This window comes from Armigeres subalbatus, chromosome 3, assembly GCF_024139115.2.
Source record: "Armigeres subalbatus isolate Guangzhou_Male chromosome 3, GZ_Asu_2, whole genome shotgun sequence".
Classification (NCBI taxonomy): Eukaryota; Metazoa; Arthropoda; class Insecta; order Diptera; family Culicidae; genus Armigeres; species Armigeres subalbatus.
In genome coordinates, this window is record NC_085141.1 from 72,980,765 (window position 1) to 73,006,079 (window position 25,315).

Below are 25,315 nucleotides of genomic sequence, written 5' to 3' on the forward strand. Positions count from 1 at the left end.
TTCGGATGCACTATCGAATGAATCGGTTGGCATCCTCGTTTGCAACAGCTATAAGCTATTAGATGATGAAAGGATTAGAACAAATTATATCCGCAAATATGAAAAAAAAATAGTTGCGACCTTCCGTAAACCAGAATATTGGAATGTATTTATGAGATTAGTCTTTAAGCACCCCCTCGAAATAATTGCAACTCCAACATTTGTTTTTTGTACTCTTTTCGTTAAATGTCAAGATTCCAATAAATCAAAAGCAGATCCGCTTTTCGCAGGCTGTGATTAGGTCACTTTATAGTATTTGTTTAAATAATGTATGTTGAGCAGGGTTGTTTCTGGATTTTATCTCGCAAATGTAGATCCTTTGTAGTTTTCGCATGAATATTCCTAATATTGGGATATTACTAGCAGTAGTTTGTTAGTATATGTTTTAATATTTTATCTTTCAGGTTTGGTGCTATGAATATTCTTTAAATTATACATTTCCAATTCATCCAGTTGGTTGTAATTGTCAAAGATTATATAAATACTGGAATAACCTAAAAACCAGGATAGTCGTTCAGTTAGAAATTTATGTAGTAATGCTGGATAAATAGCACATATTCTGATGGATAAGTTTTTTGGATTGATTGCGTGGTACACAGTGCACACTTTTGTTAAGATTTGCTGAAGTTTGCCCTCTGTACTTGGATGGGCAACAAATTGACGTCTGATTCAGAAGCTCGTTTAAAATGTTTTTAACATGTCTTAAAATTGAACTCGGATGAATGTATGCAAGAAAAACCCATCCAAAGGCCTAGAACAAACTTCAACAAAGCCTATCGAAAAGCAAATCAGAGCACCTTTTATAAATTAATTTTGATGTTGATTTGCATATTCGTTATTATGCCAAGTAATCTTTCTGTCATGAAGGTACTTGACTTTTCTGATATTTTTAAGTCAAGTAGACGTTATAAATTCTACCTGGGTAACCAGCAAGTTATACCAATCGTCATTATACTAAATGACTTCTTGCCATAAGTGGTTGTTCCGATCAAAAAGATTGATGCGTGAGTAATATACTGCCTATTAATGTGCAATACTCCCATGAAGTTTTAACAAGAAGTTTGTAAATCTCAGATGAGCACAAAGGCTTACCACTGTAAGCTTTTCTCATATCACTGTTCCAAAGTTTGTTTGTCGAGCCTATGAGGAAAATAGTGTCACTGACCACTATTCTGCCGTCATACTCATATTTGTCCCATGTTTGGTGAGATTCCTATCTACATAGAACATTTATGCGTATAACGGCAGTACTCTATTCAATTTAATTTCTCCAGTTGATATGTTTCTTAATAAATACGAGTATTTTATGTTCAACTTCAGCTATACAGCTGTGATATTCAATGGAGGTAATAGTGCCATAAACTAGAAAAAATGAGCGACCACTATCATCGGGACTCAATCCAACTCCATCCAGCAGTGCATTTTTGTTTACCTAACCATAACTGAATTCGCCTTGTTCCAATAATTGTATGTAATGTAGTTTTACATTTAGTTTGAACGCAACCGTGTCCGATCGTATCATCCATGTACAAAGCAAAGCAACGCAAATACTGACTTAAGTTTTATTTTTTACACATGGCCCTTGCCACTAAATAAATCTTAATTTAACTTGAGCAAGCAAGCTTAATAACAATAATGGCTTTTATTCCTAATTTATGCCTTAGTTTTTAATGTATTTTTAACCTGTGTTTTAACTGGAAGACTTTTTTTCTTAAGTTAGTTAATAAACAACCATTAAAATACCCATATTTTTGTGTTTATATTTCCCTGCCTTATCATTCCTTTCGCTCTATTACTAACACAAATATTTCCGCGCCTAATCAAGGAAAGTATAAAATACTATATTCAAGTGGGTTCCACCTGCATTGCGTTGCCGTGGTATTGGCAAGCATGTCGCAATGAGATAGGCATCTCAGCTGTCTTAGATAGTCACAGACTACCGTTTGGCGATGGTTGCCTTGCGTTTTGTGCTTGCGTGCACTAGAAAACAGTTCATCATTAGTAAATATGTTGCGCTTCATTTTCGGTTGCTGGTAAATTCCAACACAAGGTAGTCCTAACGTACCGGAATCTCATCCATTTGCTTCGACAGGTTCTTTTTAGGTGCACATCACCACACACTAAGTCGTTGTCGTTAATATGTTTGGGCGTGTTTTGACATTTAAATCATTCTTAAATTATGACACTAATTCACGGTCCCGCACCAGTAGCTTTGCACCGGATCATCTAATCTATACGCAGCTGTATAGGACATCTTTTTTAGCAACAAGCAGATTCGTAGCACGACGATCATTGCTGCACTTGGTGTTTGTTGTGGTCGGTCTTGTGTTTTTTTTTTTGCATTTTGGAGTACTCGGTCGTATAACCTATTAATAGAAAGACGTCGCACCCTGACCGTTGCAAACAGCTGGGTTAGTAAATTTATTATTTATAGTATTTTGTCTGTTCGAGTCACGCCAGTTATGTTAGACATTCCTTCTGTAAAGGAAAAACGTTTTTTGCTTGAGAATTTCTTATTAATCGTATATCACACATGGTGTTGGAATTTTTCTAACTTGTTGCCACGTCAAAAGCTGTACGTTAGACCTGTATGCACGCAATAATATTTTTTCCTGTTCTAATAATGTTATGGTAACCGTAATCAATAATGAAAATATTTGTTTATGCTTAGCATTGTTAAACATTAAATTGATTCGTGCTAGAAGTCGATTCATATCGATTGAAAATAAATACCTACAGATTGTGTCTGTGGTTTTGGTTTCATACACAAGTAAATTATTTTATTATTAGCACTGTTATGGTTTCTTCCTAAGCCTAGCGGTGAGATGCTACGAGGCGTTAATGTCTCAGTTAGGGATGTAATGTCAACAAAGAAAGAAAAAGGTTTGAATCTCAAAGGTTTAACGTGATAAACCGGGGATGAGCAATAAAACTGGAGAACAATGTAACGATTGTGAAGTATGTATACCTTTGCACTTCCGCGTGCTGGCACAACACTCTGTTTTCCTAGGACGTGATGTATTAATCCATACTCCGGTGATAAACTGAACCATCGTCTAACAAATATCCCGCTAGAACGCTCTTCGCTAACAGACTTTTTCTAACGACCGAACCGATTTCGATTCAGAACCGAAATCCGGGTGGTGGAACATCCCAATGCAATCCCTCGATTCATGGTCTCCTTATTCTTTGTTCCTTACCCCCGATCGATTTTCAGACTGTTTTCCGAAGCGCACTGTTGAAGGCAGAGTGCATGATTTGTAGCAGCCGGGAGTGAAAGTTGCAGCAACGGCCAGCAATAGTTGTGATAAATGCGCGTAAGTGATAACAAGTACACCCTGTCCGGAGGCGTCCTGTGGTGCGGGACATATCGTATAGGATCTCCTAATGATCACTACATGGGTGCGTTATGAAGACACCTCTGCCCGGGACAAGGGATTTGCGTTTAAGCGGTTAGGATATCTTCTGTGTACAAGACTGCCTTTTTTTATTATTCTTTTAAATGTTATTTTTTATAAGTTACGAGTACGTTGTATAATTTCAAGTAGTATTTTAGTTAAGTAGTTTCAAATTTAAGTTTTACGGCTTAATGTGATCAAGGCGTAGCGTTGCACAATGCTTTTTAAGTAGATGTTTCAGTTTGAGGGCGTTGGCGTCCAATAAACAGTATTTCTTCATGATTAATTGTTGTTGAGTATCCATGTAAACATATACTTTTGTTGTCATTAGACAAAACAACCCAGAAAAGACAAGAGAGTGTGATTCTATGGTGGTATGCGTGGATTTAAAAAAAAGTGGCTTCGGGTAATATGTACCCCTGGAATTAAGTTAGCATGTGCTTACCCTACTAAACAACGTAAAATTTCTAATTTTCATACAAATATTCAAGCACCGAGTCAAATGTTTTAATTGCCATTTTCTTGAAATTATTTAAAACTTAAGAAATAGCATAGAGAACACTGGAAAATGTTACTTATGTGTTTGCCATCATAAGATTTACATTCACAGTAGTTGTACTATAGAGCACTGCACTGCTCATGATTTCATAGTTGACGTAACAATTATTGAACTTTCGCATGTATTTGGGATAATTTAAAGACAAACATCGCAAATCTAAAACATTTCAACCCGTAAACACCTAAATAAGGTTTGAAACATGCAACGTATCGATGTCACAGTGGTTGAGCTACGCTCTTTGAAACTGAAATCATGGACAGTGCAGCAAAAATGCCCTTGATAAGAAAACAAATTTTGCAGCTACACCCAATCAGAGGATGCCAAATTTTCTTACAATTTTGTACACATGAAATGTTGTAAAACACTTATACGATTCTGATATTTTATGTTTTGCAATTGACGAATAAAGGTTGTATGAAGAAAACGAAGAAGAAACAGAAAGATGCTAATTGAAAAAAAAATGCACGGGTAAGTATACGGAGAAGTTTTTAAAACACTTCTCAAAAATTCTAAAAGCAATTTACTTAATTACGTTTAACAGTACGAGGTTGGACTTTTCTTATATTGTGTATAAGTGTGCAACATCACAAAATAAAATATAAAATCGAAATGATTTGTTTTTATACAACACATATTATAAGACAAGTCTAACCCAGTACTGTTAACCGTTTTTAATTGAATAGCTTCTAATTTTTTTTCGAGAACAGTTTTAAAAAGTTCTCTGTATACTTTCCCGTGCATTTTTTTGTGCATTGAGAATCATTTTTAAAATTACCATCATGTTTTCACACAAAAAAATGTCAAATCAAACAGCAACCACTTCTTAACACGCATATGAAATATGAATTGGTTTGTTTGCATTGTCGAGTTTAAAGAATTCATCTCCCACTCAAAGCACGACAACATATGTTCACGAGTCCCCACAACTTGTTCTGATCACTGTAATTAGACGCTCGCTCACTAAATCCCTCTCATGTTTTCATCTGCTTTCTTTGGACTGCCCTACTAGAAGAATAATTATTCTTCTATGACGTGATCCATTCTGGTTATATTCGTACGATTAGCTAGAATCGAGTGTAGTTGTCCAATTCCAAATCATGTCAAAAAAAATATCCAAGGAGAAGCAGATTTGTACATAATTTCTTACCATTATATCCGGTAAAACATTAATCTATAATAGTAAATATTTTATGCGTAGAAAAAGCTATTATTTTATTTTACTTTTCTTTTTCAACTTCCCCTTCTCCCTTTTAGTCTTGGTATCGATTGCTTTTACGTTGTTTTAAAGCCATGCATTATGAAGTACTGGCTATAATGCCCATTTTATCTGTCCAGTTGCTTAGTAGTGGTTCCAACTTAAGAAATGGGATATTCTTTGATCAAACGTACTGAGTTCTTCCAATCACTCGTTTATAAAGAAATATAAGTTTGTACAAGTATGCATCTGTTATCAATTTCGAAATAGTATCTGTATTATAAACATACTAAGTAGGACTGTGGTAGATAAACATTTGGTTCGTACTTTTCCTTAGAATGATTCAAAACTAGTGATAGTAGTAAAAAATTTCCTGTAATGTTTCACTATATCGGTCAGCATGGTTTTTTTTTTGGTTAACTCCCATTTTCGCCAAATAAAATATATACATACTTTGACGTTTAAACAATTTGTTGATGTTTCTTTGAAGCAATTCGCAGCGAATTATAGTAGTTAGTGTATTTTAACTCAAGATTTATCGACTAATGCCCTCTGTATTAATGACAATATCCACCATTGGACTTTAATTTAGACTTATAGTTATTATTCACGAATATTTATCGATAAAATATAGTTGTTGCTAGGATGACACAAGCGAAGCTAAATTGAACATATCCATCTACTTAGCGTATGAACCTGGAGTGACAAATTAAGTCTAAAACAAGTAAACCATTGAACAAACAAAAGAAGTTATATATTCTGAATTATTATTGCGTATGAATAAAACCAAACGATCTTCCATAGGCAAGTAAATAAAAAGTAAATAAATAACTATTTAAGTGACGTTAAATCAAAGAAATTAAACTTCATCGAGAAGAGCTAATATTTAGTAAAACTACTTAATCTGGTAATCGATATAATGTATCAGACACATCAAGAACGCGTACGCAAGCACGCACTGTCAATCAGTAAAACACACTAACTGCTAAAGCAAATCCTCAAAGCTGTTGAAACGTCAAAAAGCCAAAGGCATCGGCAAGACACAAATGCAAACTTATATCTCTCGGTAAATTGAAATCTAAACTTGTGAGTGAGAATTTTAGTAATTTTTTACATAATAAGAACATTCTGGCTGCGAATGCAACCAAATCCAATATTTTGACTATCCTGCGTTCCGCGATATGTTTCTTCTTCAACGTTCTACGGATCAAGATTACACAGATTTTCTATTATAAGCCTTTCGTAATATTTTATAGAAGAATACATATTTGGGTAATTGTTGTTGTTGCAAACTTTTTGCATGGTGGTTCTCCCTAGTTCTGGAAGGGAGCGCACCGTTGTTGATATTATTAATTATTGTTGTAGACAACAATTGTGAGAAGTCGAAAAATTACAAATCTGCATAAACGATTAGTAAATGACCGTTGCGTGGACCAATCTACATGAGAACAAAAACAGTAAAAGCAAGCGATACGAGACAAAAAAAAGTTGGGAGTTTAAAAAATTTGGAAATTTAACACTACAAAAGAATAATACACAAACAAAACAAGAGCTTCGCGACAAAAGACAAACGCCGTAGATCGGGGAACATCACTTATAAAGCAAACACATAATATGATTGATATTGAGAATAAAAAAGAATATTATGGAAATAATCCCATCGAATTTTGAATTTTGCAGTTTTGATCAATTTTAAGACAAACATTAGATTGTAAAAATCAATTATCACCAAAACAAAAGAGTAACTATAGTAAAGACAACAAATGAGTGCATGTTATTATGATATGAATGTAAAAAAAAAACAGTTCAAGTGAATCTAAATCGCTGATAAGGGTAATCTGATGTTAAAAATCGAATTCAACACAGGACTTAAAATCTCAATCGACAAACATCAATTGCGCAATAAATTGTCGCAGCTATGATAATAGATATACATAACTGTAAAGATGACTAGTTATAACAATAATAATTGCTCGAAAACAGTGACCATTTGCAAAGAAAAAGACAGTACGATTGCTGTTTCACTATAAATATCGACTGCTTTGCCATCAGCGGAAGGGCACCTCTGATATGTGCTGGTGATGAAATAAGAAATGCATCAAAAATTGGCAGCTTTTTATATTCACTTCGTTTTGATCTCCCGCTAGGCAAACTAGCTAGACATACATTATATGTGTAAGGTGCTGGTAAACGTTACCGTGATGAATCGATAGTTTAGAGACCGAAGTACATACAAACGAACGTTTCGCCGAAGTGAAAAAAAAAATCACCAATTCTTAGTTTTCAATTTAAACGCGGATTAGAAATTGGAAAACAATAATAAGGAGCTTCAAGGGACTATTAGTTTAAGTTAGTTTCGATCTCGAACTTTGGAGAATGGTGTCACTAGAGCGAAGGTGCGTTTTGGATCATAAAGTGATTCATGTGAAGCTGAGGACAGACGACAGAGGGTGCCGGCATTTCGCTTATACTTTAAAGCGTACAAAGTTTCTGAAAATTGTTTTTCATGAAATATTACATAATTCTTTTAATAACCGGATTGTTTTGATAGCAAAATATGAATTTTCCGATTATTGCTCTGTGCATCAGATGGCTATCTGCCGTTGATGGAGCTACAACAAAATTGATATGTTTCCCATTTTTTGATTATGTTGAAAAATGAAAAATTGACAGCGTTTTGAACAAAACAAATATGCTTTTTGGACGCAACAATGGACATAAAAGCTTGCACCAAAGCCACTGGTTAAGATAAAGGAAATCGACTACCGTCGTCGGGGGTGACAATGGGTCAAATAGGGGTGAGAATGGGTCACTGTTTCAAGTACTTAGAATGCTTGTAGAATAGATTGAATGTATCTGAGGGCAAGAAGACTAAAATATAAGAGACCTTTTTGAACGATTTTGCTATCCGACCTCCAGGCTGCCAGTGAGAGCGATGACCCATTCTCACCCGCCAAACCCATTGTCATTCCCTATGGCGGTACATATGATGGCATAAAACATGGTGCAGAGTTCAAAAATTCATATCGGACAAATGTCCGCCAAATTTGACATTATAGTTCCGAAAAAATCGCGTTAGCGAATTTTTATCCTATAGTACGCCATTCTACCAAAGTAAGATCAAAACCAACCAGAAACAGTTGCTCCATTGTTGCTAAGAAGAAAATTATAACAAATGTGCATTCAAACTAGGACCATTCACAAAGATAACAGGAAATCAGCTTTCAATGAGAAAAAAATATTTTATTGCTGATACATTCGCAAGTACTTGGCATCATTATCAGACATTTATAAACCAATATATGTACTGATGTTCAAATTGTTCTTTTTTATACAATGCGGTAGAAGTGGGTATTGGGTATATATCGAAAATGATTTTTTATTTAATGTTCTCCATGGGAATAGATGTTTTAGTTTCAAAAAGATCATCGGAATGTTTTCATATTATGACATACTTTGTACATTATTATGCATTATGGTAATTACGTACAACCTAACTTTGTGAAGGTATTTTTTTTAAGTTGATCAGAGTTCAGTATTGAAAAATCTAAAAGACTTCAACGCATCAGAATAGTACGTGCAGCATCGGAAAGATATAAGCAATATGGCATTGTATGTAATGATTATTGAAAATTATTTCAACACAGGAATAGAGTATTGCATTATGACATATTTTCACAGTTCACACGGCTTAGTATCTGGTCGATGCAGCTTCTCGATTGAATCTGTTACAACTAACTGAACAGAAGATTACAAGATATTTAGACCAAAAATCGTAACTGTAACATTCTTTAAACAAGCTTTATGAACTGTCGAAGTAAGTGATTATGCGAGATCTTCCACTGGTCGATTATTGGAAAGAAATTAGAGTTACGCACTCCAAAAGTGGTAATAATACCAAATATTATTTCTTGATTTGTAGCTTTATGGCAGTATTGAGTTCCTATAACTTACATGCGAATAATTCCCCAAAAGTCATTGTCTCAAAAGATTTTCATTTAAAAAATTAGAATATACATCAAAAATTGATGGCAAACTTATTGACAATACTTTATTTGAGCAACAAGCTATATAATACATTATTACAAATATCGTGTAAATTGCACGTCTACACTCAACATTTATAAAAAAATCCACCTGAATAGGTGCGCTGCAAAAGCTATTCATATTTATTATAATCTGAATATATACAAACACGGTCTCAACAAAGCCACATGAGACATACATACACAGAAACTCTTAAGGGAAGATTCACTTACACTTACAAATACATACAAAGCAACTTTTTTTGTGAGAGTTGAGAAGTAAATATAATCAGTACGTTCTCCCTATTTATGGAAGCGTCTTAAAAAAACTGATAAGCAATAAAACTTAGTTTTTATATCAAGCAAAAAAAACATAAATGAGCGGTTTGGATGAGCAAATGGAAAGAAGTCACGCAAAAAAAAAATGCAAATAAACATCTCTACTTGTCGGTCACGAGCTGGTCGAAAATAAACTTATCATTATATACAATTAATTATACACTTTGAGTAGTTAGACAGGGAGAAAGAGAAATGAGTTAATAGAAAACTGATTCGGTGAGAACGAAAGTGAGAGATATATAGCGTGCGTGTTATTATCATTATTATAAATAAATTATTGACAACTGGGAAAACTCGAAGGAAGAGTGCAAATGAAAAAAAAAATACACGAAAAAATAATGCAAAAAGCTACAATTAGTTTGTTGAAAATGTTTGGAAGTTGGAAAGAAATTAGACAACAAGCATGGATAGTATGCGTCAACCAGGTGGAACAGAACCTAAAAAATAGTGTTCTACGCTAGGCTAAGCTTCGTTGGGACTGTATGTGTAGCATCGTTGTGTAGAACGCAAGCTTTCTTCTATGGTAGAAATGTGTTTCGATCACCGATATTTAGATTGTTTCCCAATGTTGGAAGTTTTGTACAAAAATGGTATCTTTCCAAATGGGATATGGGTGGAGTGGGTGTTTTAACGTGTGACTGTTTAGAAGTTGTGTTGAATTTGATGCAGAAAATCAGTGATTATTGGATACAATTAAATATAAAATAATGCGGGTGTAGTGTGATCGGAGTACATAAGTTAGTATTTTGGAAAGTTAAGTTGTATCCCATTAGAATTTCTCTGCACCAGTAGTGGCCGACAAAATTTGGCTGGTCCACAAACTTACCACTATTGGTAGTTTGCAATAAAAAAAACGAAAGCAACCGAATATTGGCTGTATCTTAGATTGATTGATTCACCAACCCTACATAGCTCGTAAGCATCCTACATTCGAACAGTATTGGAATAAAGTAAATGTGTTCCTCGATTTTGGAAACTAAGCAGATCTAATCCGGAGGTAATGTGATACGTTTATGTATTTTTTTTATACGTATGTTTGAGCAGCAAACAATTCTAGGCAACCATCCACTTATTTTACTTTCCTGAATCACACTCTCCTACGCTCTATTAGTAGTAGTGTTTTAAAGCAGTAGTTTGCAATAAGCAAATATAATTACATTATGCAACATTATCGTACATAGTTTGAAGAACAATAGAACTTGTAGAAGTATCTTTAGACTGTTTCACATGTATAACCTGAGAGAAGTAATAAAAACAGAACATATGAATAGAACTACACAAAAGTATTACATAAATATTTATATATCTATATATACATATATACATTGTAGAAACATAGCTATGTTTAGTGCATCTGTTTGATTACGTATGAAAACAACCTAGTATTGTAATTATTGCCAAACAATTTGGTATCGAATAATCAATAAATCAACAATTGGGTCTGTTCAAAAGCAACAGAATAACATAACGATGAATCATTCTCGTTTATTGTAGTGATAGAGCACACCACTATTTTGTAAGATTAATAGAAACAATAGTAAACACACCGTTTGTAGTATTGATTGAAAACCACCAAATACTCAAATAGTTCCCATTGATTTTGGAAAGACTCGATCAAATTATTTTTATTGACTCCAGTGGGACTTCCACAAAAGTGAACTTCATGACCAAAACTATTTCACTGACATACTACGACTTAAAAACTGTACCATCTCTAAATAGAACGCTTACGTATCCAAACTAATTCTTATTTTCAACGGACACCCTCAAAACTTATGCTTTCTTATACTTCGAACATGCTTTTGGGAAAAATGTTTGATCGGTTTTTGGTTAAAATTTCATGAACGGCAGTTGAAATAATCCAAACTTTTTAATGAAGGAAGCTTCGTATTTGCTTCCAAATGTATTATAAATGATAATAAGTTTCATCTTATATGACCGTTTTTTTCTAACTATTCTCTACCTCGAAGTTTAGGTCGGAACAAATACTGATTTCTTTTTTCGTCCCATTATTCTGTTTATTATGAAGGGGGTGATAAATTTAAAATAAATAAATAAACAAACTCATCAGATTTCATAAAGAATTTTCTTTCCCATAAATCTTCATAAATGATTAAATTTCCATGTATTTCAGTCTAGTTTCCCTAGTTGAAATTAAACGCACTGTATCTGGTCAAACTGAAATTTTCAAAATATGTTATTCGAGGTGCATAATTTTGAAAGGTGCTCCGTAAAAGATTTTATTTTCCTAAACCGGAATCAATAATACTTACGTTCAACATACTGACTAACAAACACACAATCTCTTAAAAGCAGCGTAAAATCTGTTCATTAATTTTTGCTTATTTTGAAGTGTCATGTGATGAATAGAATACATCAGGCGGGTACATTCCAATGCAAAAAGACAATTATTATGCTTGATAATTAAATTTCAAATCGATTGGTAAAGATTCATGTATGTATATAAAACCAATATGTTTAATCAACTTAGGCTTTTACGCTATTGTTTACGCTGGAATTCACTTGCGAACGAAAGTGATTAATGGATCACGTCTGGAAAACAAAATGGGGACAATTGGAAGGAAATCAAATTAATTTTGAATTTTCAGTCGAACGTGAACAAAAATTAGGGTGATTATTATCTCCGCTCCGTAGGGTTCGTGTTTCCTATAGTATTTTTTTTATCGTAAAGATGAAATGTAGAAGACAACATCTCTCTGTATTTAAACTGCATTGCTCCGATTTTGTGTCCCTTCAATTTTTTGTCCTTTCGACCTTTGTCTAATATGAATGTTCTAAACATGGGTCCATCTGAAGTATTCTATTCAATTGACCAATAAACTACTTAGTGCTCACGGTAGTATATGACGTCAACAATGATTCAGCACCGTTTGCAATACAGTTTACATATTACTGACAAAACTCGATTGAAAACATTTAATGGAAAGAAATAGAAGAACATAGAACATTGGTATTTCAATTTATTCTATTTTTGATTGTTGTTTTCGTTGCATTAGAAGTGTTCCAATAGTGTGTTGTAGAGTACTTGTGTTCTAGTAAGAATCCACCATAAACGTAGTTAGATGCACTACCATACTTTTTTTACTTAACGTACAATAACTCAACTGTATAAATATTGATTTTGTTGCCTTTTTTCGCAGGTAGTTATTTTAATTTATTTTCTTTTGGAGATCTAACTGGTTGGTATGGTTGTCAAAACAATAGTGTTTTAGAGTAAACAAAATTTCCAGCAACACTTCAAATACATTACTTATATCACCAACACATGGGGAGATCGTTGCCTGGATCTTTTTGCCTGTCTTGGCACGGTGGTTTCCATACCACTAACCAAGCCGTCCACAACCAGGGCGTTAGGCAAGAAGATTCACGCTTCGATTGTGTGCTGTTCAATAGATGGTCTTCCTTTCTCCCTTTCACCCTCTATCGCTTCATACTTGTTCGCGCCCTAGCGAATGGCTTTCAATCTAATGATTTTCAATTATCTTTCGATTATCTACTCCCTCATACTTTGAGTAGAAATGACCGATAAAGCCGATAAACAAATCATATATCACCAGGGTAAATTAAAGCTGCTTATCAATATTTGCCACAAAACATCGGTGTGAATTCCAATATGTTGCCCTGTGAAAGATGATTTTTATTAAATCAAAAATTGAGAGCAACAAATTGTGCTCAATCCTTGGATGTCGGGAACGAATATCTTCTTCTATCGCCACCCCTCTCCCCCCCTCGAAATTTCGTGTCCAAATTTATTTATTTGAGGGGGGATTTCACTATTTCACCGGAAAAATAATAAAATTTTAAACTTTCATAAAAAAATCTTTAAGAAAACAGATAAGTTTTCCAATTTTATCAATTTTTGTCTTTATTTTTTATTTCCCACCTTCATTATCAATAGGTCAGTGGGACAAAAGAAGAAATTAACTACTACCTTTTGTTTGACAAAATTTCTTTCAAAATGATCAAAAATCAACATTTTCATTTAAAAAATGCGTCCTTTGAGCCTATTAGTGCGGTTGTGCTATGGCTCCGTCTAAGTCAACGGATCAGGCTCGAATGAGCGATATATTCTACAGAACGGACCAACAATCTTTTATAAATAAAACATCGCATGCGCCACACTGATAGGGTGGTCACTACAATACTCTGCCATTATTTTTTATACTACTCGCAAAAAAATGGATTAAGCTAGGGTTTGGTTTGCTGGATATCTAAAATGACTTCTTTACGAGGAAGCGGAACCATAACACTTACCAACCGGTTAGTTAGTGCATCTTTATTCGGTTAGAGATATTGTTCCATGTGTTAACAATCCTTACCTAAATCTCACAGAACCTTCACAATTTTCCCTCCATTCTAACTCATTTCCTCGTAATCAATCCACCTATTTAGAAAGACACTGGCATATCACACTCCGAACTCGTAGACTACTAATTCCTTTTTTCTCTCTTTCCCCTTGATCGAACACCTTTTGTAATACTACATGCATACTCTATTATCGGAAGCTAAGCCTCCAGCGATGGTAGATTAACAAAATCAATCGTACTACTGCATGACAAATTAAAATCCCACAAATATTTCAAAAGCGTTTGATACTATACTGCATATTATAGTTATAGAAGTAATCACAATACGCTATACTGACGAAATTTGTAAATTTAATACAAAACCAGAAGATTCGAACCAAACTTTTTATATACAAACTCAGTAGAGAAAGCAAATGCGTTTAGGCGAACAAAAACGTGTACGAAGTAATAATGATTGAACTATATCATACTATAACCCACTTATGCCATAGAATTTCCAGTAGAAGTAGATGCAAATGTGATGTAATATGTAGACCATAAACCTATAGCGTGAAAAGTAATCGCGTGAACTTTTTCGACACAAAACAAAACATGGTACTTAAAAGTTACACGTGCGTTCAGCCAGTGTTGTATGATATTTGTACTGCTGAGAAGCAAACCAATTGCTTGTTATGAAAATATCTACATATATGAATAGCTCATAATAGGACAAACCTGTATTACATACGTAGCGTGTAAGCAAGTAATAATGCCATCGCCTATGGCAACTACTTTGGAGATTATGTTTTTTTTATTACTCATTTTCTTAGTTGTTAGATTTGCTTTAAGTAATTAGCAATAGTTTATCTGTGTAATCAATTTCGAAATCTATAGTAACATCTTTAGTTTGCACATTTGTTCCGAAACTAAAGCCATTTGACTTCACTTTATTTAGACTCTTGAGTATTGATTTTCGATAGCACTTAGATTGAATCAAGTTTGTCGAGTTCACGTAATTAGAATAGATTGTTCCATGCAGTGTTTGAACATCACTTACTGATATGATAAAAGGATATTAAACCAGAACAACAAAACAATAATTACAGGAATAATCAATATTCACGTATAATGTTTGAAGTTGAAATAAAGTATTGGTAGTTTAATGAAAACAGAAACAAGCAAATCGTAGTTAGTTGTTTTCTTCTGCTTTTGTATAACTTAAAACAAATGACATTATTCATGTATACTTCCCCCTGTAAGGATATTAACCTTCATATTGTACGCCCGTTCTCAAGTAGATTGATGCTATGTCCGCACTGTTTTGTGTTTACTCATCTCTTGTAAACTGTATAAATCCACATCCTCCCAGTATATACATATATAGTAGTGCGTCACAGCTTTTTGCGTATCATGTAAGTACAAAATATTACTATATTTGACCGTAGACTGAGTGACTTCATCCATTAGAGTAATAACACCGTTGTTTAGTACAAGTCCAAATTTAAAAAATAAACTAATCTCTTTTTTCTCTTCATATTTTGTAACCGTAGATTGCAGGGAAGCATGTGACAGATTGTGCCGCGGATGCATGTTCTAATATACATAGAAATCACAGTTAATTGTTTTCCGACAAGCAATGACATTTATCTATAACAAATGATTTGAGCTACAAATTCCCCCCATGAACCATTATGCCTGTTAATAAAACATTCTTCTTCCCCTCCCTTACGACTTATCCGGCAGTGTCCCACACCGTTCAGGATTTAGTATTCATCTGGAACATGACTGACCCGCTGGTGGTGAACCCGGAGATCGAACTTCCTCAGCTGGACATCAGTAACAACTACACCACGGACTGTACGATCGAGTACTCGACGGGGAATTTCACCTGCCTGGCGGTGGTGTTCAACCTACGTCGGCGGTTGGGTTACCATCTGTTCCATACCTACATCCCGTCGGCACTGATTGTCGTCATGTCGTGGATCTCGTTCTGGATTAAACCGGAAGCGATTCCCGCGCGTGTTACGCTTGGCGTTACGTCGCTTCTAACATTGGGTGAGTGTAATGGGTGTTTCAAGTTTGACTGTTATTTATACTGCCCATGATCGCATATTTGTAACACTCGCATTTTTGTTCATTTTGTAAAAAGCCTGTGAATTGTTCAGTAAGCTGAATTTACTGCATCATCTAATTAATCCCACAACAGTAAAATAGGTTTTACTATCTTGCTTATCTGTGGTAAAGCCGTACCATTATTCCGTACGGAAAAGTGACATTTCTCCCATACTGAATCAGCTGTCAAATTAACTTTGGTAATTTGATCAAATTTTCTGTAAATCCAATCCGTATCAGCAGCGTACTAAAATTTAGTATGGGAGGAGTGTCACTTTTCCGTACGAAATATTTTTCCGTAAGGAAAATGACAGCTCCACCTAATTCACCCAGCAGGCGTTATTAGCGTTAAGTTTTGGAAAACTATTCTCAAATCTCAATCAATCAAATCAAAAGATATTTTAGTTACTAGATAAAGATTGTCGCTTCGGTTCCCTTTGTTCTGCTGTCCGAAACATGTGTGGTACATACCTGTCAAATCGTATGGATTTTCCTTCTTTGACATTTAGCTCCCCTATCCTCGCCAGCAAAAGATGTTCCGGACAGCGACGACAGCGACAATATGTATCTAGTAACTAAAATATCTTTTATCAAATCAATCGAGTCTTCACGTGCGCACTAGGGATCCTATAATGAGAGATATGCAAATACTTTTCCAGACGATTTAGCAACGCTGTTACTTTTGTTAGCAAACGCTTCCAGCACTTGCCGCAGCGCAAAGTGTTGAAGCTTGTATATGACTTTACATTTGATAACAATTTGGAATATGTTTGTCTGTCCACTAACAGTGTTTAAATAAGCTTTATCACTAAAATAAAAGTGCAATACAAACAGGCGAAACACAATACAAAAACTATATTACTTCTATTCGCGAAAGTAAAACAAATTATTTATTCGATGAAACTTTTCTTAAAATTTATCTCAATACCTCTCAACCTCGTCTCAATCTGCAACAATAACAACGTTCATTTGGCTCACGTTTTGACAGTTCTCAATGCTCGATTGGCTTACAATGGCCGCTTTCGCATATCTCTCATTATAGGATCCCTAGTGCGCACTAACTCGTTTGCGATTTTCAACGAAAGCATTGCACTAAACCGCATAGTTTTTTTTCAATATTGCGCTGTTCACACACAGTTTGAAAGTGTGACGGTTCCAAACTGTGATCAAAAGTGTGACGGTGTCGATTACAATGGATTTTGACATCGATAAATGTCAGATGAAAGCAAACGGTGTAAGAACCACGTGCTTTTGTTTTGAACAGGGGACTGAAGGAAAGGCTAATACGCCTACCCACTATTCATTCAATATGGCGTACAATGTTTTTGTTTTAATTTCGATTGATTAATGATAACAAAACTTCGGAAGTATTGACGAGCTATTTTTCGACATAAAGAAGCCATACAAACACAAAATGCTCGATGCACCTCAACCTATTGCAAGTTTTCGCCAGGATAAGTTAATTACCGATAATTAGCACTAACTGCGTACAAGCCAATCACCCAAAATGAGCGTTGAATTCGGGTATACTACCCAGCAACTGGGTATCAAAAACAGTAGTACCAAAAACGATGTTGGGTAGAGTGCCATTGTACCGCGGATGGCAGGCGTTTCACCCTCCTGGTTTTGAACAATTTCTTCTGACATTTTCGCTTTTTGCAACTTCTTGCATTTCTCCTTCTAAATGATGGCCAAGGTTGCCAGTTGTGCAGTATTCATATAGTGGGTCCAAAAAGTATTCGTCTAGCTGCATATTCTTTAGTAAAATGTAAAACTTAGGCGTGATAGAAGTGAAATCAAAAAACTTTCTTCTAAATTTGGTAGAAAACTTATCAACGCATGATTATTATTCAAAAACAAATAGAAATTTCAATTCCTTTTTCTGGTATGTAGAGAATATCTAAATTTCGCCAATTTCGCTCGCTCAAAAAGTATTCGTCTATTCAGAAAATAATCGAGTGAAACACGAATATAATAGTTTTATTCGCATGTAATTACATTAGCACACTCTAGTGATGTCTAGCAACATTTTTGTCAATATTCAATGACAGATCAAATCATATTTTTGTTTTGTTTGAACTTGACGCGGAAAATAGAAGCACCATGGGTGGGAAAAGTAAAAAGATGAGTCCAAATGAAAAAAAAACTTTTTCTACGCCTGCATAATTAGTGCAAGTTGACTTCCCGAGCAAAGCTTGAGAGCAAATAGATAACTGATTTTGTTGTTGTGAAATCGCCTAATTTTGATAACTCAGGTTGATATCCTTTTGGTCGTTTTAACGGTTAAAAGATCAAAATCTACAGCAGAAAAATCTTACTGTGACATCAAATCGAAAACAATTCCTGCTATCGATGAGAGCAAATCGAAAACTAATTTTGATATTGGTTCTGATAACAAAATTAGTACACAGTTTGCTGTCAGATGATACAATTTAGAAATCTACAGCAAAATGAGATCAAAATATGTAATCAATCATTATGATTCATATTTGAAAACAAATTATGATTTCAATTTGATGTCAAAATCAAAATATGTTTTCTATATGCTCTCATTATGTTTTCAGACTTTGCTCGGGTTATGACTTTGCAAGAAATGTGGGTAGACCAAGGGTAGCAAAAATTCAACCATTTAATTGGTGATTGATCGCATCAGCGCCACAGAAAATCTATCAAAAAAATAACAGAGTGGTCGTCAGCGATGTGTTATGTACCCTAAAATGGGTAAATTTGATTCAGCGTAAATGCGCTGTCAAAAAGTGTAACGTCAGTAAAACGTTAAATACAAAGAATAAACTCCGTAGAGCTCTTCTTCGAGTTCGAGCGTTTAAAGTGAAAACAACTGTTTCCTTATTACTACCTGAGTCAGATATCCTGAGAAGACACCGACGATTCCATTCCGCTTTGTTCCACCCGATCATCAATCTACAACGTGAAAGTGGCGACGAGGATTATTTTTTGCAAAGGACCTTTCATTGCAGTGTTGAAATTACACTCGCTTGCGGTTTTCGCTGGATTTGGATGTTGTGGACAACTTTTCGGCAACGCTGTTGATTCGATACCGACTGGATTCGTTGCGGTTCAAAATACCAAACACTTTTCAACCTTGGCGATACTAGCGAAGGACGCTCGCTGGGTCTACGTTGCGTATACGCTGGTTCGCTGGTGCAGAAGGCAAGGAAGGGACAATTTTACGACGTTGGGTCAAATTACGAAGTACGACGTTCGCTGGATTTAACCCTCCGGGTACTATTGGTACCATTCCGACGCTCGCAGGGTATATGCTGATGCAGAAGCCATAGATCGAAAGAATTTTAAGACGCTGAGTCGAAATACGACGACGTTCGTTGGATTTGTTGCACCGGGCTCCAGAGGATTCAATACGGGTACCATTCCGACGCTGGTGAGTGGAAGCGAAAACGGTCTGGAAGAATAGGGTGAGTCATTTAATTTATTTTCTTTCCATTGTTTTGGGTTAACAGTGCCAATTGCTTTCTTTTGTTTTTTTTATTATTTACTTTTGCCCATTGATTTTTTAAAACAATAACTCATTGTGTTATACCAAAAAGTGAAACCAAGGCGTACAATGTCGATATCTTTTACCACCACGATTGAGCCTTTCCGTAAAGGCACTTCTTTTACGCATTGGGTAGAGCGATTGGAGTTCTTTTTTCTCGCAAATAAGATTGCAGAAAATGATAGAAAATCTCATTTTATAACCTTGAGTGGTTCCTTCATTTATTCCGAGTTGCGGAAATTATTTCCCACCGGAGATTTACTTGAAGTTTCATTGGCTGTTATGGTTGAGAAACTTAAAGCAAGATTGGACAAAACAGCTTCTGGTGTATGCCAAAGAATCACTTTCAATCAGCGTGTTCAAGATTTGGACGAATCGGTTGAGGATTTTTTACTGGCTTTAAAGATTCAAGCGGAGCTTTGCGCATATGGTGAATTCAAAGACACTGCTATCAGAGATAGGTTGCTCGCAGGTTTGAAAGATGTAGCTTTAAAACAACGCATTTTAAGTGATCCAGATCAAACTTTAGAAACTGCTGAAAAAATAATTCAAACCTGGGAAGCTGCGAGAAGTAATGCGCAAACGCTCTCTGCGAATATTAGTCCTAATTTTCATCGTATTGCCGCTATGGGAAATGGTGCCCCTGCGGGTACTGCTCTTCATAGATTGGCACAAGTGTATAATAAATCAAGAAATTACAAAACTAATTATAAAGCTGATAGAAATCGAATGCCGGTGAAAAGCAGGTTGGGTTTCCAACCGCAGTATATAGATCGAAATAGTGGCTATCAATATCGAAATAACAGGTATAAAAACAATTTCCAAAAGCCGAGGTCTGTGGATTGGAGACGACGGGGAGATCAATCAGTTTCCGATCCACGTTTTTGTGATTTCTGTAGGATGCAAGGTCATCTGAAAAGGAAATGCTACAAATTGAAAAATATGCGCAAGGATTCCGTACAACTTTTGGAGCAGATGAAGCCAGGAACCTCAGGAACTAATGTACCGGATGTATCAGAGCTGTTAAACAGGATGACGACCCAGGATTCGGAAGAGAGTGACGATTCTGATTCAGGTGATTTTCAGTGCATGAATGTGGTGTCCCTTAATAAAATTAGTGAACCTTGTCTGGTGAATGTTCGTATTGAGGATAAATTCGTGGAAATGGAGGTTGACTGTGGTTCCTCTGTTTCTGTTATAAGTAAAACACAGTATTTTTCGCTTTTTAATAAATCTCTACAAAAGTCTGCTAAAAATCTAGTGGTAGTAGATGGAGCAAAACTACAAATAGCTGGCGAAACAGATGTAACAGTAAATTTTAAGAGAAAAACTGAAAAATTGAGGCTTTTGGTGCTAAACTGTAAAAATAAGTTTTATCCTCTATTGGGACGATCATGGCTAGACGTATTTATTCCTAGCTGGAGAAATTACTTTTGCAACTCTCTACAAGTAAACAACATTTTAATGAATGAAAATAATGATACTTTAGTTCGCGGCATTCAACAAAAGTATAAGCATATATTTTCTAAGGATTTGACATCACCAATAAGTGGGTTTAAGGCCGATCTGGTTTTGAAATCAGACAGACCAATTTTCAAAAAAGCTTATAATGTCCCTTATCGTTTAAGGTATAAGGTCATGGTTTACTTAGATAAACTAGAAAAAGAAAATGTCATCACTCCAGTACAGACAAGTGAGTGGGCGTCACCAATTATAGTAGTGCCAAAGAAAAATAATGACATCCGACTTGTAATAGATTGCAAGGTTTCGGTTAATAAGGTAATTGTACCGAATAGCTATCCATTACCAACAGCTCAAGATTTGTTTGCTGGATTGGCGGGTTGTAAAATGTTTTGTGCTCTAGATTTAGAAGGCGCGTACACCCAGCTATCTCTTTCTGAAAATTCAAGAAAGTTCATGGTGATAAACACAATTAAAGGTTTATTTACCTACAACAGATTACCACAGGGGGCTTCCTCTAGTGCTTCCATTTTTCAGCAGGTAATGGATCAAGTTTTAAAAGATTTAGAATTTGTGTACTGCTATTTAGATGACGTGCTTATTGCTGGAAAAAATTTGGCCGATTGTTTACAAAGACTTGAATTGGTTCTTGAAAGATTATCTAATGCAAATATTAAGGTAAATTACGACAAATGTAAGTTTTTCGTTACAGAGCTAAATTATCTTGGGCATATTATTTGCCAAGATGGTTTAATGCCTTGCCCTGATAAAATTGAAACAATTAAAAATGCAAAAAATCCCAGAACTGTAACGGAACTCAAATCTTTTCTGGGTTTGATAAATTATTATCATAAATTTATACCGCGTCTTTCTTCTAAGTTGTATCACTTGTACAATCTTTTAAAAACCGATGTTAAATTTATATGGAACGAAAGTTGCGAAAATGCATTTAATGAAAGCCAATATTTTGGAGTTTTATGACCCAAACAAACCAATAGCAGTAGTGTCTGATGCATCTGGTTATGGCTTAGGAGGAGTGATTGCGCATATTATTGACGACGTTGAAAAACCGATTTGTTTTACGTCATTTTCGTTAAACTCAGCCCAAAAGAACTACCCAATTCTCCATCTGGAAGCTTTAGCATTAGTTTCTACCATCAAAAAGTTTCACAAATTCCTCTATGGCAAATTTTTTTATGTGTTTACTGACCATAAGCCCTAGTAGGTATCTTTGGTAAGAAGGAAAGCATGCTATTTATGTCACAAGATTACAAAGATATATTTTAGAGCTTTCAATATATGATTTTGAAATAAAATACAGGCCATCTTCACAAATGGGGAATGCGGACTTTTGTTCCAGATTCCCTTTAGAGCAATTAGTGCCTAGTGAGTATGATACAAATATTATAAACAGTTTAAACTTTGGAAACGAATTACCAGTGGAATACAAAAAAATAGCAAACGAGACAAAGAACGATACATTTCTGCAACAAATTATTACTTACATCAACTGTGGTTGGCCAAAAAGTCTTGACAAGCGTTTTGCGAACATTTTTTCAAATCGGCATGATTTAGAAATTGTTGACGAGTGCTTGTTGTACCAGGACAGGGTAATCATACCGCAATCAATGCAAAAGGTAGTTTTGAAACTATTACATGCCAACCACGGTGGCGTAGTAAAAATGAAACAGTTAGCTAGACGATTTGTATACTGGTTTGGTATAAATAAAGATATTGAAAGTTTTGTCACTCATTGTGATGCATGCAATGGAATGGCGATAGTACCAAAATCAAAAATGAAGTCTCACTGGATTCCAACAACAAGGCCTTTTAGTAGAGTGCATGTTGATTTCTTTTATTTTCAACATCACACATTTTTGCTTATGGTAGATAGCTTCTCAAAGTGGGTGGAGATAGAGTGGATGAAGAGGGGTACAGATACGAGTAAAGTACTAAAAAAATTAGTAGCATTTTTTGCTCGTTTTGGGTTGCCAGATGTCTTAGTTTCTGACGGAGGTCCTCCTTTCAATTCACATACTTTTGTCAATTTTTTGGTAAAACAAGGAATAAATGTTCTAAAGAGTCCTCCGTACAATCCTGCCAGTAATGGTCAGGCAGAAAGACTTGTACGTACTGTTAAAGAGGTTTTGAAAAAGTTTTTACTTGAACCAGAAGTTAGTGAATTGGACCTTGAGGATCAGATTAGCCTATTTTTAATTAATTTTCGTAACTACTGTACATCAAGTGATGGGCGATTCCCATCGGAGAAGATTTTTTCTTATGCTCCGAAGACATTAATTGATCTTATCAATCCAAAAAAGAGTTATAAACATTATCTGAAACCCGAAGTTGTACCACAAAATCCTCCAAATCAGCTGCATGATGATATAAGCAAACATAAAAGTGTTTTACTGATCGTCTGCAAAACCTGATAGCTGGTGATGAGGTGTGGTATAAAAACCATAATCCTCGGAACCATGCTAGGTGGATTAAGGCAATTTTTTTAAAGCAAGTTTCTCAAAATGTCTTCCAGGTGGAAATTTCAAACGTTCCAATAAACGCACATAGAACACAGCTTAGGCCAGCTGCTAATCCGGACTCGATGGTTCGATCGAATGTAACATTTTCGGCTCAAATGGCGGAAACGGCAATTCGAAATGGCAGCGATCAAGATGAAGAGGAGTTCCTAGGATTTCCTGATGAAGATGTCAGGATCCGAAGAAAAAGAGCGAAATCGATGGTGGACGACCCACCTAGCATGCCACCAAGGCGTTCGAAAAGAAAAAAAGTCATGAAGACTGATCCGAGTTATGTATACTAGTGAAATTGATCTGAAAAAGAAAACTGAATTGTATAATGTTACAATTGTATTTAGAATTAAGAAAAAAAATTATAATTATGAAAAATTTGTATATAAGCTGTAAAACTCTAAGGGGGGAGAGCTGTTATGTACCCTAAAATGGGTAAATTTGATTCAGCGTAAATGCGCTGTCAAAAAGTGTAACGTCAGTAAAACGTTAAATACAAAGAATAAACTCCGTAGAGCTCTTCTTCGAGTTCGAGCGTTTAAAGTGAAAACAACTGTTTCCTTATTACTACCTGAGTCAGATATCCTGAGAAGACACCGACGATTCCATTCCGCTTTGTTCCACCCGATCATCAATCTACAACGTGAAACGATGGTAAACTTATAACGATGAGCGATTTATTGTGCGGAAAATAAAAAAATCCTTAAAAACGAGTTCACCCATATAGGCAAGTGAGTTGGAGAGAAGAAGTGGTCAGATATGAACCAATACGAACAGAAATACCTGTGAAAAGTATGGGTATAATGGGCGAGTATCACGGAAGAAAATTCAAGTGAGCCATCAAATTATTAAAAACAGCTCGATTTCAGCTAAACATATCGCTGTTAGAAGGATGACTTTCGGAATCAAGTCATGTTATCTGACGAAAGCAAGTACAGCATATTTGGATCAAATGGCCGATGAATGGTATGGCGGAAAAGGAATATTGAGATACAGCCGCAGAATCTTTTTGAGCAGTAAAGCATGGTGAGGGCTCGGTCATAGTCTCTGAGGTGCTTGAGCGCAACCGGTGTGGGAAAATTTCACATTATTGAAGGAATTATGTATCACAAAATGTTCATCCGAATTTTGAAAGAAAATTTGAATGCCAGTGCTGAGAAATGGGGCTTACAGGGAACATACATCTTACGAGGTGATAATTACCTCAAGCACACAGCCCAAAGTATTAAGCTGTAGCTACTCTATAATACTCCAATCAACTTAAAACGCCTCCTCAGAGCCCAGATATGAATCCAATTTAACTCCATTGGAAGGTTCTGAAAGACAAACTTTTCGTGAAATTCGTGAAAGTCATATTTCCAACAACAACGAATTGAAATTAGTGTTGAAAGAAGTATGGAAGAATATTCCATCCCCCGTTACGGCTAATTTGGTCAGTTCCATGCCACAAGAACTACAGCCCGTAATAGATACACAGGGAATCCAACGAAATATTACATTCCATTCTACACCCCCTGTTTTCGTTTCAAAAGCGCGATAAACCTGAATGGACGAATACTTTTTGAGCCTGTATTTAATGAATTGTTATGTTTTGTTACCTTTGTTTTTGTTATTGTTTTATTTTTTTGTTTGATTTTCAACAATAAAGATGAATTGATTAATTTGCTACACAATGTAATCGATAGTTTTATTTTTTTGAGCTTACTAGATTCTATCTTTGATATTTTCTAGAAAACACACAGCTAGACGAATACTTTTTGGACTCACTGTAATTATTACGGAGAAAAAGAAAAATTTGGATAGCTTCGCGGAAATAACGCGCAGAGGCAAATCCCCGC

The 25,315-nt window shown here is 35.3% G+C and overlaps 3 protein-coding genes across 6 annotated transcripts in view; 2 read left to right on the top strand and 1 right to left on the bottom strand.

Annotated features, from left to right (window-relative positions):
• LOC134225237 (RNA-binding protein Musashi homolog 1-like) overlaps positions 1-25,315 on the top strand; it is a 153,158-nt gene that overhangs the window by 121,833 nt on the left and 6,010 nt on the right. Inside the window, exon 8 of one of the 4 annotated variants that reach the window (XM_062705146.1) lies at positions 15,606-15,783. The exons of 2 other annotated variants lie outside the window; for them this stretch is intronic. In XM_062705146.1, coding sequence (XP_062561130.1) covers positions 15,606-15,651 — 46 coding nt within the window. In that variant the 3' untranslated portion in view covers positions 15,652-15,783. Of the gene's footprint in view, positions 1-3,256; positions 15,011-15,605; positions 15,784-25,315 lie in introns of those variants that run through there. One more of the 4 variants, XM_062705148.1, reaches the window with a different exon arrangement.
• The window catches only part of LOC134225239 (uncharacterized), an 85,082-nt gene that overhangs the window by 38,080 nt on the left and 21,687 nt on the right, over positions 1-25,315 (bottom strand). The window lies entirely within an intron of this gene.
• LOC134225238 (uncharacterized) lies at positions 19,496-24,947 on the top strand. Its single transcript, XM_062705149.1, has 2 exons — positions 19,496-20,563; positions 23,483-24,947. The coding sequence occupies exons 1-2, from the start codon at positions 19,558-19,560 to the stop codon at positions 23,515-23,517; spliced, it is 1,041 nt and encodes a 346-aa protein (XP_062561133.1). The 5' UTR covers positions 19,496-19,557; the 3' UTR covers positions 23,518-24,947.

Excerpts from the sequence above, each read along its gene's own strand:
- LOC134225238 (XM_062705149.1), top strand. The coding sequence starts at position 19,558 with ATGTCGATATCTTTTACCACCACGATTGAGCCTTTCCGTAAAGGCACT. Across the intron at positions 20,564-23,482 it reads GAGTGACGATTCTGATTCAG|GTGGAAATTTCAAACGTTCC; the intron begins GTGATTTTCAGT and ends AATGTCTTCCAG.